The sequence below is a fragment of the Epinephelus lanceolatus genome, chromosome 22 (assembly GCF_041903045.1).
Source record: "Epinephelus lanceolatus isolate andai-2023 chromosome 22, ASM4190304v1, whole genome shotgun sequence".
Classification (NCBI taxonomy): Eukaryota; Metazoa; Chordata; class Actinopteri; order Perciformes; family Serranidae; genus Epinephelus; species Epinephelus lanceolatus.
This window is the reverse complement of record NC_135755.1, coordinates 17,321,580-17,336,745: the sequence shown is the minus strand read 5'-3', so window position 1 is coordinate 17,336,745 and position 15,166 is coordinate 17,321,580. Positions and strand designations below refer to the sequence as shown.

Below are 15,166 nucleotides of genomic sequence, written 5' to 3'. Positions count from 1 at the left end.
CATTCACCTGCGGTAAGTTGATACAAATTGAAGCATGACCCTAAAAATTTGGGATGCACTGTGTATAATAAACCTCCTGTGAGATGTATGTTTTCAGTTGCATGTGTGTATCAATAGGGAGTCACTCTTGAGTCATGGGGGCTTTCAGTTTTCCTCAGTGCATGACCAGACCCAGCATGGCTCCAGTGATCAGCAGAGCTATAGGGGAGGATAGGAGGACAGAAAAAAAGAAAAAGATTTATTAGGGACTGTTCAAATGCAGTTTTTGGACAACATTGCTTTCTGAAGGAAAACAACCCTATCTCATACACTCACCTTGCATCAGAGATTGCTGAAGTGTAATGGCGTGGCTGGTGGTATTGGGGGCAGCAGTGGGGTTGGCGTTAAGCGTATTGGTGACGGTGGCGGAAGCATTCGCCAGGTTTACAGCAGTACTCTGTAATCTGGTGGTGGTGTTTCCCAGAGTGTTTGAAGCTGAGAGTGCAAGCAAATGACAAAAAGATCATGGTCAGATAATCAGTCTCTGTAACAGTGGGTCTTAATTGGGTGTTGAAAGTGCATATAATGTTTGTGTGAATGTGTATCTTGAATGTGTCCGCTTACTGGCGTCGAAAGGTCCTGTGGAGATTCCGAGTACGAAATTGGTTGTTCTGGCGGTTGAGTTTGGTACAGTGGCTGCAAATGTACACTGGATTGTGCTTCCATTCACGCTGCCCTTTACATTGTTCACGGGCAACTGCAGAGCAAAGACAGTTTATCAGATGACCAAGAAGACAATGAGTTTTTTGTGCTGAGATATTTTATATTATGCAGATGGTGAGGTTTTGAATTAACAGGGAGTTGCAGGTTCAGAAATGCTCTCTGAGGCATATTGTGCTTCTAGATTTTGAATCTGTTCAGTATTATATGTGTAGAAAATAAAAAATTAGCTGTGTCTACTACTGTCCATGTCAGTTCTTTACACAATGTAATGCATTGTAGTGCAATGTTAGATGGCTGGCCAGTTATGAGTGTGCCATGCTGCTGCTATGAAGTGTAATTTGTACTTTCTTATTCATGTGTGGAAAAAAATCAACAAAAGAACATATTCTCACCCAGTTCTACATCCACCAATACTCTGAGTAGAGCTTACCTCTGTCGTAGTCAGCCTGCCATTGTCGAGGAACGCACCAAAGAATTTAACGGTGCCGTTGTTGTTTGCACAGACGTAGGTTGTGTCGTTACCCCCCTGTGGTGTGAAAGCAGAAATGATAGATTGACCCTCTTTTACATAGATGACTTCAAACTATATGATTTGCTTTGGCACTTTCGTATGTGAATGTGTGAATTATATTAACACAGCTTACCAATGTGGCATCAGTTGACAGGGTGGCAGCCACGTAGCCGGTTGACTGTCCTGCAAGCCCAAACTCAAAGTTTTGACCACTGGTTTGCTTGGCGGCAAGAAAGAAACAGTTTGTTGAGGAAGGATCACAAGTGGAAGGCTCGGATGCACAGAGCTGTTGGGTCCCACATCCTGTCCTAGAAAGAGGTGTCTGCAAAGGAGAGGAGAAACTTTCAGTTGGCTGGACATTGTGCACTTTGATGGTGTTCGACACCATAATCTGTTCCACTATGTTCTTGTTTTTGTTTTTTTTTTTGTTGTTTTTTTTTTTTGCATCACTCACCCCAAGAGCTTCCACTGTGGTGTTGGGCATCAGTGGGGCTGCTGCTGTAGTTCCTGCTGCAGTAGTTCCTGCTGCAGTAGTTCCTGCTGCAGTAGTTCCTGCTGCAGTAGTTCCTGCTGCAGTAGTTGCTGCTGCTGCTGTAGTAGTCATTGCTGCTGCGGTAGTTCCTGCTGCGGTAGTTCCTGCTGCAGTAGTTGCTGCTGCTGCTGTAGTAGTCATTGCTGCTGTGGTAGTTCCTGCTGCGGTAGTTCCTGCTGCGGTAGTTGCTGCTGCTGCTGTAGTAGTCATTGCTGCTGCGGTAGTTCCTGCTGCGGTAGTTGCTGCTGCTGCTGTAGTAGTCATTGCTGCTGCGGTAGTTCCTGCTGCGGTAGTTGCTGCTGCTGCTGTAGTAGTCATTGCTGCTGCGGTAGTTCCTGCTGCGGTAGTTGCTGCTGCTGCTGTAGTAGTCATTGCTGCTGCGGTAGTTCCTGCTGCGGTAGTTGCTGCTGCTGCTGTAGTAGTCATTGCTGCTGCGGTAGTTGCTGCTGCTGCTGTAGTAGTCGCTGCTGCTGCTGTAGTAGTTGCTGCTGCTGCTGTAGTAGTCGCTGCTGCTGTAGTAGTCATTGCTGCTGCTGTAGTTGGTGCTGCAGTAGTTGGTGCAGCTGTTGTTGGTGCTGCGGTAGTTGGTGCAGCTGTTGTTGGTGCTGCGGTAGTTGGTGCAGCTGTTGTTGGTGCAGCTGTGGTTGGCGCTGCTGTGGTTGGTGCAGCTGTTGTTGGTGCAGCTGTGGTTGGCGCTGCTGTTGTTGGTGCAGCTGTGGTTGGTGCAGCAGTAGTTGGTGCAGCTGTGGTTGGTGCTGCTGTTGTTGGTGCAGCTGTGGTTGGCGCTGCTGTGGTTGGTGCAGCAGTAGTTGGTGCAGCTGTGGTTGGCGCTGCTGTTGTTGGTGCAGCTGTGGTTGGTGCAGCAGTAGTTGGTGCAGCTGTGGTTGGTGCTGCAGTAGTTGGTGCAGCTGTGGTTGGTGCCGCAGTAGTTGGTGCAGCTGTGGTTGGTGCCGCAGTAGTTTGACCATAGGTGCCCACAGACAGCCAGGTCACAAATAGGATGGTGAGGATCAGCCTGTTGTCCATGCCTAGAGTAGGGTGGGTGAAATTATTCAGTTAAATGACATAATGGGACACTATGTTTACAGTTAGTCGTGTTGTAACAGAGATTTTATCAGGTGAGCTCAGTGGAAAAAATGAAATGCAAAAATTTTTTCTCAACATAATACCCAATAAACAAAATCTACAACCCTCTACTGGTAAAGGCCTTTGCACACTGAGCCTGTCCTTTTTTTCCAGTCAAAATTGTCGCACGTCTAAAAATAAATACAACCTCACACGACACAGCCGCGACAAGACGGTGGAAGAGGTCGCACTGTATCTTTTCATAACTCAGATAGCTCACGTTCGACAGGTCACACAGTAATAATCATGTGGATGATGATGAAGAGGAGGAGGATGTTAATGACAGAGAGGGAGGCCAGCTCCGCCCCTTCATGCAGATGCAGTGCCAAATGAAAAACAGGGAGAGAGTGGTGACAGCCAGATAGGTAAGTCCAGAGGAGAGAGGCATTTTTCATTGTGTCAGGTATTGCGATTTTTCACAACGAATACAACAATAAACAACTTTCTTTTTTTTTTAAATCCCAGGAAAACTACAAGGCACTTTCTTTATGAACAATTTCAGTGGCTTTATTATTGTGGCATGGCCATGTAAGACCCTCATGCAATGCCTTTCAGCATCAAGCCTTTGTCAGGGGGTCTGAACAAGTACAGCAGATGTCGCTAAAAAAGAAGCATATTTAATGATGTATAATGTATCCTCATACATTATATGTAATGGTATCCTTAAATAAATTTGCTTTGAGGTGTAGCATAGTGCACCATATGAAAAGCAAAATCTAATTATAAAACATTCTGCACCATGATGATGATGATTAAGGTGATAGCTAGTTGCAATAAAAGTGTTGATGTAAATTAAATGTGAAGTGGCATTAACACAGAGCATCATGTAATTTAACTTCTTGTGGTTTTTGTGAAGTCTGTTACCTTAAAACAGTTCAATTGAAGACATCAAATGTAAATAAGATTAGATTTCACATAACATTTTTAACTTAATATTACTAAATGCTCATAATAATTATCAGTTACTGATAATGTTTTTAATTATCAGAAGTATTGATCACTCTTAGTAATCAATCTTAAGATATCATTTAACTATTTACATTTTACATACTTTTTTACTTTAAAATTGCAAAAGAAACTTCAGCGGGATTTGGAAAAAAAAAAAAGCTTACATGTACCATATCGTATTCCTCCAATAGATATCAATACCCTGCATACACATTGTTCAAGCCTACCTGTAGATATTGTCTTCACTTCCAGTGATGGGTGAAATTGGGTTGAGAAGCAAAAAGATGCGCAGTTCCTTGCTATGAAGATCTTGTGTAGTTTTAGTCTCAGATGAGGCTTACAGCTGGACCGCTAGCACCCCTGATGTTCCTTGCTGGATCGCAGGTTAAGTTGTGACACCTGTACTGTGTGTGTCACTATTTAAACTACCAAAGATGTCACTGCCCCCAAAAAAAATATCTCTGACATCATGGGCAGTGTTTCTAAAGGGTGGAGCTGTCAATGTGATTTTAAGGGTGTGTATTACGGAAGCCGCACATTTAACCCTTTTTGTCTCTGCTTAAGTTTAGTTTCTGAATGTAATACTTCCTTGAGGGCTCACAATGCTCGTAAACTACACGATTGACATGAGGAAGACAAGGAAACAAAAGCTATTGCGGTGTCTTCCTGGATGTTTCTCTTATCTGATAATAGCAGTAACAGTAGTTCACCGTCTTTGTGATGAAATTTAAAATATTACACATAATACTGAAAGTTTTAGGCTTTTACACTTTATGAATCTTCAGATATTTGAGTGGACAGATGGACCTGATCTGGTCTGATCCAGAGATGTGACTGCAGAACACTTGCACTTGCCATTCTCATCCCTTTAATGATCTCCCGACACGGACCTCCAGCAGTGCAAATGTCTTTCAGACAACGCAAGATTGTTTGTGAATATGTGCATGCACAAAGTTGGGAATATGAAACCAGTCATGAGGCTGGTGACACAATGCCAAGAACTGGTTTTTCAGTGGCAGCACTTGTGTTTGCTTCAATATGGCCATTGTTTTCTGCAGTTTCTTGTGAGCATTTACCCACCCTATCTATTGAGAAGGCAAGTACGGGCAACTCTCAACTGTCAATCTGTTATAATGGAAAGTGGCAATTATTCAATTACGGGTGCACATTGTAAGGAAGTGTGATCAAGGGAGAAAATGTTTGAAATTTGATATTTTATCGAAGAAATATGCTATTACAATTTTTTTTGACTATATTAGTTTATGCATTTCTCCCTGCAAATGTACACATTGAGAATGTGGCAGAAAATTACTATAAAAGCACACAGATGAATCTTCACTGGCTTAAAGTGCTGGTAAAGTCAAATCTGAGATTTCTGGTTTTCTGTGTTGGCCTGAAATCATGGGTGTTTATGGCTGGGAAATGAATTGAAAATTAATCGAAACTGACATTCAGAACCTCTAATTGACGTAATGCTAATGAGTCTGTGGGTCGATCTCCATTTCAGCTCCCTCAATGGTCCTACCCCCAGTGTTACAGAGCAGAGAATACTGCTTATTTTTTTCCTGTTTTTAAAACCAACTATAATATACTTACATTATATACATTTTTTTAATCATTCAAATTTGGCTGGATGATCAGTAATGGCTAGGCACATTCTAAGTGAAGGAAACACCCCCACTGCAAATTAAGTACAATATGTGAGGGGGGATGTGATTGCTGCAACCGTTTCAAACGGCCATGTATTGTTATTAGGTCAGCATACCAATGAGTAATATCTTACCTTTAATGACAACAGCTGCATTAACTTGCTCTAAAATATGTAGTCCACCAAATTAGCAAATTAGCTGAAAATCACATTTTTAAAAGTTACATTGTCAATTTAGTGTTGTCATAGAAACATACCCAAATGGACAAACTTAAGATGAAAACATGCTGCCGCGGCACGTTATATGATGAGTGCTGCCCCAAGCACACGCTGGATGCGTCACGCTGCAGCTCGGCAACATGGACCTGGATGGACCTGCATTTGTATAGCGCCTTTCTAGTCATCTAGTGACCACTCAAAGCACTTTTTTTTTACACTACGAGTCACATTCACCCATTCACACACACATTCATACACTGGTGGCCAAGGCTACCATACAAGGTGCCACCTGCTAGTCAGTTTCAACACACTCACACACCGATGGAACAGCCATCGGGAGCAATTTGGGGTTCAGTATGTTGCTCAAGGATACTTCAACATGCAGCCTGGAGGAGCCCGGGATCGAACCGCTGATCTTTCGATTGGTGGATGACCCGCTCTACCTCTGAGCCCCAGCTGCCCGCGACCATGCAAACAGACGACCATGCGAAGTTATTATTCCTTTAACTGAAAGATCTGCACTTCCTCCAACTATGCATTAGCTTAAGATCATGCGTGGACACCAACTAATTAAACTTTATTATAGTATTATTTATAATAGGACAGTGGCGTGAAGTGCAACGGGGCGGTGTGTCCAGGAGTGCCCACACGTGCCTAGCTGCCTCTGGCGTGGAATTTTACATATAATAATGGGTGCATATTTTTAGACACACAGTGTTCACCACTGGTGTGTTTGGGCCTTTAGGCATAAACTATTTTTGTAAACAATATGTTGTTGGTATCAAGAATTTTCATTTCAGAACATCTCTCACTCTTTCGTGTGTGACACCTGCATGTATTCAAATGATGATCTGTGATGCAAATTGTACAGTAGTACAATGAAAGGTATATTATACGGGCAGTTGAAGAATCAGAGAGTTTATTAAGCAGTATGTTCAGGTATCAGACCTAATACAACCTAGTAATGTAAAAAATAGTCCTCTTCTCACATACTAACAAACATCAAATAAAATAGTTAATACGTTAAATATTATTTGACTTTGTAAAGTTGAATAGGTGAGATAACGTCTTGATCCAAAATTGAGTAATGTTTTCTTTTTGGCTATACAGATAGGCTATACATGAATATTAATACACTGAATGTTTTTATATAATTAAGTAATTATTATAATTAATATAATTGTGTAGTGACTGAATTCTTGGCAAAAGTCAGGCTGTTAATTGTGTAGTCAGTTCCTGTAAAGTTGTCATTACAATGACCCAGGTTTCTGTCATTGCCAACATGTCTGAGTGGTAAAACCAATCACGTGCTGTGTTAGTAATAGTAAAAGTAGTCGTGGTTGTAGTACAGTTACATTGACACGAACCTGTGCTTTTAATTTTGGGTAAGGGTAGACTGTAGCAAACTGAAATGTGTATGTCCCTGGGCTACAGTCAGGTCAGAACATTGTAATTAGCATTTCTCTTATAATTGTACAGTTCTGCCAAGTCGACCAAGGTAACGTTGTCTGCAGACTAACAGATGAAAACAGCTCAGAAATGAACAACTTGCTAACTATTGACAAATTCAGTGTGGCTCTCAAGGTTGGGCAAAAGCAGTCAACCTGGTATTACCGGTTAATACACATGGTTGCCAGCCTATCAGGTGATCATTTCAGCTTTCAGGCTAACCAGCTTTACAGCAAGACACAGAGTACTGTTGAGACTACTTTCTGGAACAGGCATTTTCTGTGAGCCCCATTTATAAAGTGCAAATCTGAATTCTTACTCTGACAGATGTAGGCGATTTCTGCTTTGTAAAATCCCTCAAGTATTTGGAAACAGGATATAGAAAAGCAGGAAAAACAATAATTCTGCTGCATAAGTGCTTACATTTTGAATTTTGCTTCATGCCATATCACTATTTCCTTATTTTATGAACTGATTTTGTTATTTTTACATCCTTTAAGAAATTAATTTCTTTTCCCATCAGCTCTGGAAGTTGGCCAACTTCATGCAATTAGAAAAACCTCCCTTTGTGTAAAGTGCAAATTGAATTGACATAAATGGTGATTATGGTCAAATTACATGACTTGATATTAATACCCAGTGAACGTTTCCCTGAAGACACTAGACAATGGCACGGACTGTGAGTCATACTGTGCCACGGAAGTCTCTGTGACGTACTCCATGTGTTAAACCTGTTTGGCTGGCATTAGAGAAGGGTGTCTTTTCATATGAAACTTGTCTTGTGATTTGTTTCGACACATATTAATGTGGTGAATCAGGCACAAGTTTGTTAATGCACACGAAACAGCTTTAAGTGACAATAAAATTCTTTAGGAGTGTGTTACACTACCATCTTAAGGCATGCAGTGTGTCATGAGAGTGCCGTAATGCTACAGGGTTATAAGGAAGATGTCATAGAAAGTAGGAGAAGCAGCAGTGTATGAATCTCTACACACATGTATTGTGATTTCTTTTACAGGGGATCTTAGGCTGATTTGACAATGGTAGAATTTTTTGCCAACCCTATGTTAGTCAGCAAGTGGATGGCTAAAGGTTTCCCCAACTCATCGTAAACTGATGATTCGTCCTAACACACAGTTGTTGCATGCTGTAAGGGCACACTCTACTGATTATTTCAGACAATTAGAGAGGTATGTTTGATGTAAGAAGCTTTTGGTTTTACTTTTAAAATGGTCACATGCTTAAGTCATGAGGAACAACAGGTGCGCCAGCTGATTGCCCAGCATCGTCAGTTACCGTCACTTACCTGTGGTTTCTGTACAAGACAAAGCTCATTGGACTGGTTGCTGGCTTGTGGCATGAGGAAGTGATCTGTGTTGCTTTCAGGTGAACCTTTGACTGAAGGTGCTGTATATAACAACAGTGCCAGGGGGTTGAAAGAAACTTCACTTGCCTCTAGATGTCGTATTCACAGCCACCCTTGGAGTCAGCTTCAGGGGTTGCCCTCACTTCCTTTATGGGGGAATTACACTTACATGGCTCAGTGTATAGACGTCCTAACACTAGGGCTGGGCGATATGACCAAAATCTCATATCACGATACAGGTCATTTCATATCCCGATAACGATATATATCACGATATAGCACATTTTAATCCAATAGAGTTATATAAACTTGGTATGTTACTGTAAGTGCAGTAAGTGCTTTGTGAATTAAAAACCCAAGAAGAGTAATTTATCAGTGTGATACGTGCAATCTGTCCAATAATTTCCTCTTTGTTGGTGTCATGACTGCCCAGGGGTACCTGAACAGCCGAGAGAAACGAGCCGTTCACATTTTTCTCTTTGTGGCAGGTAATGGTCCGAAGTGACTGGTGGAAAATGCATGACCCTTCACCATGAATTAGATTTTTAAAATTTACCTGAGTTCAGGCGATGAACTCAGGTAAGTGTGCCAGGCGACCCAACTACAAAAGCCAGTGGATTAGAGACATCCTTTGTGTCTAATAGTAGAGCAGTAGGCCCAATGTAGCCCTGTGAGTGTGTGCTGGGCCCTAATTTATTCCATTGAAATAAGTAATTTATTCCATTGAAATGTCATTGATGTATTAAAGAAAAGTGATTTATCTTTTTATAAATGACAAAAGGCACATCTGCCTCATTTTTGCTGTGGTATCCTGATACTACTCAGAACTGTGATACTTTCACTGGTATTATACTGTGGGTCCCAATTTTGGTACCGTGACAACACTATGTGTCCAAGTGTATGGACGTCCTACTACAAGTGCCTCTGGTGCAGGAGTGGATTTATAGATCAGTGTCTGAATTCACTTATTGATAGGAAGCTCTGTAAATAGTGCAGCATTTTTTTTCTAGGACTCCCTGCTACTGCCCCATCATTTTAGTAGTAATGAAAATAACACTAACTATTAGGGCCGTAACGGTACATGTATTTGTGTCAAACCGTTCGGTACGCGACTTTCGGTTCGGCACGACCCTGTACCGAATTATTGGGCGCAGGATATTATTTTATTTTATTTTGTTTTATTTTAATTCCGTTTTTGCGAGCCGAACCATTTAAAATATCTAGTTCCCCGACGGACATAATTGAGTGACGGACCGAGTCCGACCGTAAATCTCCGCTTTCACTTTGTGCATGGTGTGGGTTAAAATGAAAAAGAAAGTGACAAACACATAAGCCGTGAGCCTGCTCCGCCTCAAGCCGGTCGCGGCGCACCATACGCCCGCTGCGAGCCGTTCAGCACCGCGGACAGTCGGACTAATGGGCTGTCGAACCAATGACATGGACCCCATGGCAAGTGAGCCTGATGAACCTGAAGACCCACCCGCAAACCTTAACTCCTCCGTTTGGGAACACTTTGGTTTTAGGGTAAAATATGAAGATGGAAATAAACAAGTGGACAAGACAAAAGCAGTGTGCCAACACTGCAGAACAGCGGTCGGGTATGTACTTGGAAACACGTCTAACATGCTAACGCATCTAAAGTGACACCACCCGAGTTTGAACGTTAACCGGCACGACTAGATTGATTGATTGATTGATTGATTGATTGATTATTTTTATTTTTATTTACGTGTCATGCACAAAGTGCCCAACCCTCATGGGTTTATAAGACACCAAAAAAGTACAGTTGCAGTGTACATTATTATTATTATTATTATTATTATTATTATTATTATTATTATTATTTCATTTCATACATAATTACAGCCCCTTTTACGGCTCAGACTTTAAACAGAATATTCTGCCTTCTCTCCCACGCTTGACAAATAAAATCTGCAACAAAAAAGATTCCCTTTCTAAAACACAACTCAAGTTTCTCATACTCGTCCAGCCAAAAGAAATCAGCATAAATAGAGGACATTTTAATAAAAAGTACACCCCTTAAGTCCTCATAAACAAGACAGTAAAACAGAAAATGGACCTCACTCTCAATTTCACCGAGCTCACACACCTGACAAAGTCTGTCCTCCTCTGGAATGGCATTAAACCTGCCGGTCTCTAAAGCCAAGGGTAATGTTCCTGAACGTAACTGTGCACGTAATGATATTTGTCTTTTGTTTAAATTATACTTCACATACATTTCAACATCATAACAGTTTTTTATGAGACAGTAAGTTCGTAATTTTGGTTTATACCATATATCGACAGACCACTTTTCCTTATACTTGAGAAACATATTATTCTTTAACTCCCGAATATTACAAAGTAACCTGTTATGAAAGATAAATGAAAAATCATTCAAATTAAATAAGGATTTGCTAGAAAAAGCAATCTGGTGCAAACAACGATATCGTCGTCGTTTAAAAGAAAGAGCGTTTCCCTGACCATCGCGTTAAGAAATAACCAACGCCATTGGAGTTGAATAAAATTGTTTAAGCTGCACTTTAGATATAAGCATGTTTTGTTTACTGCACTTTAACAAAGTGGGAAAGCTAAGTTCCTAGTAAAAGTGAATCTAAACAGGCTTCAAAGCTGACCAGCTGCACTATACTTTTTATTTTAATTGAGTAAAACTGTTAAAGCAGAAATGTATATTTATATTTTTCATTCAAAAATGTGTTTTAAAAACAGCAGGATTTTATTTTTCACTTTTATATTTCTATTTTCATTTAAACAATGTGAAAAAGCAGGATTATATATATATTTGTTTCATTCAAAAATTGTGTAAAAAGAGTTAACTGCTGTGGTGGTATGTTTTAATAAGGTTACCAATAAGTAAAAGATATTTAATAGTTGTCTATTTTTTCATTACTGTACCGAAAAAAAAACGAACCGTGACTTGTGTACCGAGGTACGTACCGAACCAAGATTTTTGTGTACCGTTACACCCCTACTAACTATTGCACCTGTGTCAGGTGAGGCCAGGTTGTTCATCTGTCCTGTTTCTCGTGAAGGTGGTACCTCAGGAATGCCTTGCGGGAATTTCCTCAAGTTTGTCACAAAAGTCCACTTGGACTCAAGAATGAACTCATCAGAATTTGGTTGTTGAAGGTCAAAGGTCAAGGTCACTGTGACCTCATAAAACAAGTTTTTGGCCATAACTCAAGAATGAAAGGATGAAATGATAAAGTCATGACAATTTATATCCAAAAGGTCAAAGGTCAACTACATCATAATGTTCTGCAAAAACCCTTTTCAGGCCATTACGTAGTGTCATATCTCAGGAACAGAAGGGAAGACATTTAGTCAGATACTGAATTAGTGACACTAAGCTTGGGCTAATGGTATAGATCTTTTTTGCTGTAAGTGCAGCTTGACTGGCTTGTGGAGGCACAAAACTGCAAAGTGGTAATTCTAGTTTTATTTGTTTCATGGATGCAGTGGTTTGTTTGTACAGTCAATCTGTTTATTTAAAATTTCAAAATAGAACATGTAGAAAACACAGTCATATTTGGTCAGTCCAACAGTGACACAACTAAAAAGTAAGTAATAAGTAAAATAAGAACAATTCAAAAGCAAGACAGGACTAAGATAAGGCAATACTACAAACCAAATCATTCATTCATTCATTCATTCATAAATAAAATAATGGAATAATATAGTAATAATATAATATTGTTTTAAGTAATGGTCCTGTTTGTATTGATGCCATTACATTACACTGTCTTGGCTGGGTCTTAGGGCTGGGTGTTATAACAACTGTGCAATATGTCAGTACATTTTCAAGCAAGATACATATTTAGAAATTATCATTTATATTGATAACACCGTTCCTGCAAAAACCACTGTGCATCTCTCTTCTCTCACACACAGCTCCGCCCCACTCACCCACTCACATGTTCCCCATCAACACTCAGAGAGACACAGAGCTGCTCCTCTGTTTAATCTGCCTGTTAAGTAGTCTACAGTGGCACATCAGGCTATATGTTGCACATGCTATGCTAAATTATTCTGTGAGATGAACTAAATTACCATAGAAGCACATGTGCAATACAGTGCTGCGCTGCAGGTGTGAGACAGAGCTGCTCCATTGTGTTAGGTGAGTGTTTGTTTGCCAGTTCAGGTGTGAGGTGGATCATAGCACGTTGCTGTTCTCATCGGTAGTTGCAGTCTATTATGTGACCTGGAGACCGAATCTGGATGTAGGCAACAGATGTGTTTAAAAAATGCAGCGACAACAGAGATATTTTATATACAAGACGTATATAATGTCTCTCCCCCGGTCTCTCTGATGTTGCTATGCACATAAATAAGATTAATAGCCTAAATAAATAGAAATATTTAAGTCATTTTCCAGCACAAGCTTCATTTGAAAGGCCATGGAAAACAGTAGATTTAGGCCTACTTAATACTTTTATACTCATAGTGTTGTGTCCTGTGCTGCAAACCTTTAAACCTCTGTAGCTCCAGTGCTGCGTGCAAAAACGTTAACATACAGCCCCGATTTTATATACATATAATATACATATACACGTTGTGCAGCTGTATATTTTCAAACAGGGAAAAAAATGTGTCTTTGATGCTTATTTTGATCATTCTGTTTTTATAAAAGTGCTTGTGACATCTAAAATGTTAAAGTTATAGATAAAAATAAATAAAAGTATGTAAATATATGTGTGTATAATGATACAGATAACATAAAATAGTTAAAAAATTTCCCCTGGGAGCCCTTCATTATGAACCTCTTTCTCTTTCCAGTGTGTGAAGGAGCAATTAAAGACTTCTACTTGAAACACTATCCGGCTGGTAGGTTGCCCCGAGGGAAGAGAGTGGTACTGTGGGTGGAGTTACACCAAACAATGCGGTCATAGCATTAGGTTCAACAGACTTCCAGTAACCCTTGACATGATCTAAAAATTTCTGCTTAGTAGGTATGAAAAGCAGGCGTCACTGGGGCGAAAGTGACGTTCATTTCCTGATTCATGTTTTCTTTACATTTTTGACTGTCCAAACGTCACACTGCTCTTTTGCAGACACGTATGTCCCTTAACCCATACAAGTATTAAAGAAAGACAAAACATAAGCCTACTAAGCTTTATTTTGGCAGGTCATGTGAAGGTGTTTAAGACAGCTTAGTAATCACTGTCACTCGCACCTCTCTACCTGCACGTAATTTCCAGAACATCTTGTTCCTCCCGATAAACTATTTCACCTGTCATTGTCATTACATGTGGGTGTGAGCGTGTGAAGGAGGCCTGTTTGTACCAGAGTTGGAGCTGTTTACTGTCTTTTCGATAAAGCTACTCAACATACAGTTGGATCACGTGGCTATAGTGCAGCCTTTTCAGTTGCCAAGTCACGCTTGTGAAACAGAGGCCTCTTGGCTAGGGCTGCCACGATTAGTCGACTAATCGATGACTAATCGACTATTAAAATAATCGGTGACTATTTTAGTAGTCAACTTATCGGTTTGAGTCATTTTTCATAGAAAAGTACTATAAAAGTACCCCAAAATACTCTTACTGCAGCTTTTTACGTTCAGATATTGGCAGTTTTACACGCTCTCCCGTGACAGTGAACTAAAATCCTTTGGCGTGAGTATGAAACAAGACATTAGATGACGCAATTTTGGGGTTTGGGCAAGACAGACCGACATTTTTCAACATTTTAACACATTTTTCGATGAAATGATTAGTCGAATAATCGAAGAAATAATCAACAGATTAGTCGACAATGAAAATAATCGTTAGTGGCAGCCCTACTCCTGGCTAAATGATAATGGAGGTATAAAAAAATAAGCTTGCCACTAAAATAAATACAATGAGCTTTTTACACTTGCAGAGAGATTCAGTGAATTTGTTTATCGGACCAGTAGACTTTTGTCATATGATCATTAGTTGTGATATCAATCCTGGAAGATGCTAATATTCATTATAACTTTCCGTGTGACTGATTTGACTTTGAAAAGGAGTGTGTAACCTGTAGTTTATGTGCAAATGAGGGTAAGAAAGGCTGAGATGTAGTGAGAAAACGTGGATGATTTAATATCCCATAATCCTGACCTAACACAGCAAAAACAAAAAACAGTTCTGACTCTACATGCTTGCCAACATTAGGCTGTGGGAAAGAGATTTTCTGGGGTATCCTGCCCCCCCTATAACCCTACACTACAGATGAACATAATAAATACAAGGATGTGAAAGTAAAATGACTTTAATCAGTATTAAATGTACAGTTAACAGTCAGAGAGAGGGAGATGATGAAGCCCAGTGTTACTGTGTAATTCTCTGGTGTATCAGTAAAGTGTATAAACTACACTGCAGAGTGGGGTCTCTCCCAACAGAGACAAACACTGACAGCTGACTCATATGAACATTGGCAGGTCCGTGTTACATCTGGTGTTTGAAATGTTTATATTGTCACGCTGCGGTTTTAGAAACATGCTCAGGCGCCGTCTCACTGTCCCATGATAAACAGGCCTACAAGTACCAAGTAGAATAGAGATGCACCATTGATTCATCTCACACATTAACACTCAACTCAGACAAACAAGCTGCTGTGTCTCACACACACACACAGGCAGCCAGAGAGGTAACGATACAAATAAACGCTGACTGTAGCATCACA

General features: G+C 40.3%; 1 protein-coding gene across 1 annotated transcript; it reads right to left on the bottom strand.

Moving 5' to 3' along the window:
• Positions 1-1,388: 1,388 nt before the first annotated feature.
• LOC117272877 (uncharacterized) lies at positions 1,389-8,469 on the bottom strand. Its single transcript, XM_078164109.1, has 3 exons — positions 8,441-8,469; positions 1,668-2,773; positions 1,389-1,535 (listed from the first exon to the last, which is right to left on the bottom strand). The coding sequence occupies exons 1-3, from the start codon at positions 8,467-8,469 to the stop codon at positions 1,522-1,524; spliced, it is 1,149 nt and encodes a 382-aa protein (XP_078020235.1). The 3' UTR covers positions 1,389-1,521.
• Between the last annotated feature and the right edge of the window lie 6,697 nt (positions 8,470-15,166).

Excerpts from the sequence above, each read along its gene's own strand:
- LOC117272877 (XM_078164109.1), bottom strand. The coding sequence starts at position 8,469 with ATGAGCTTTGTCTTGTACAGAAACCACAG. Across the intron at positions 2,774-8,440 it reads GTCTTGTACAGAAACCACAG|GCATGGACAACAGGCTGATC; the intron begins GTAAGTGACGGT and ends ACCCTACTCTAG.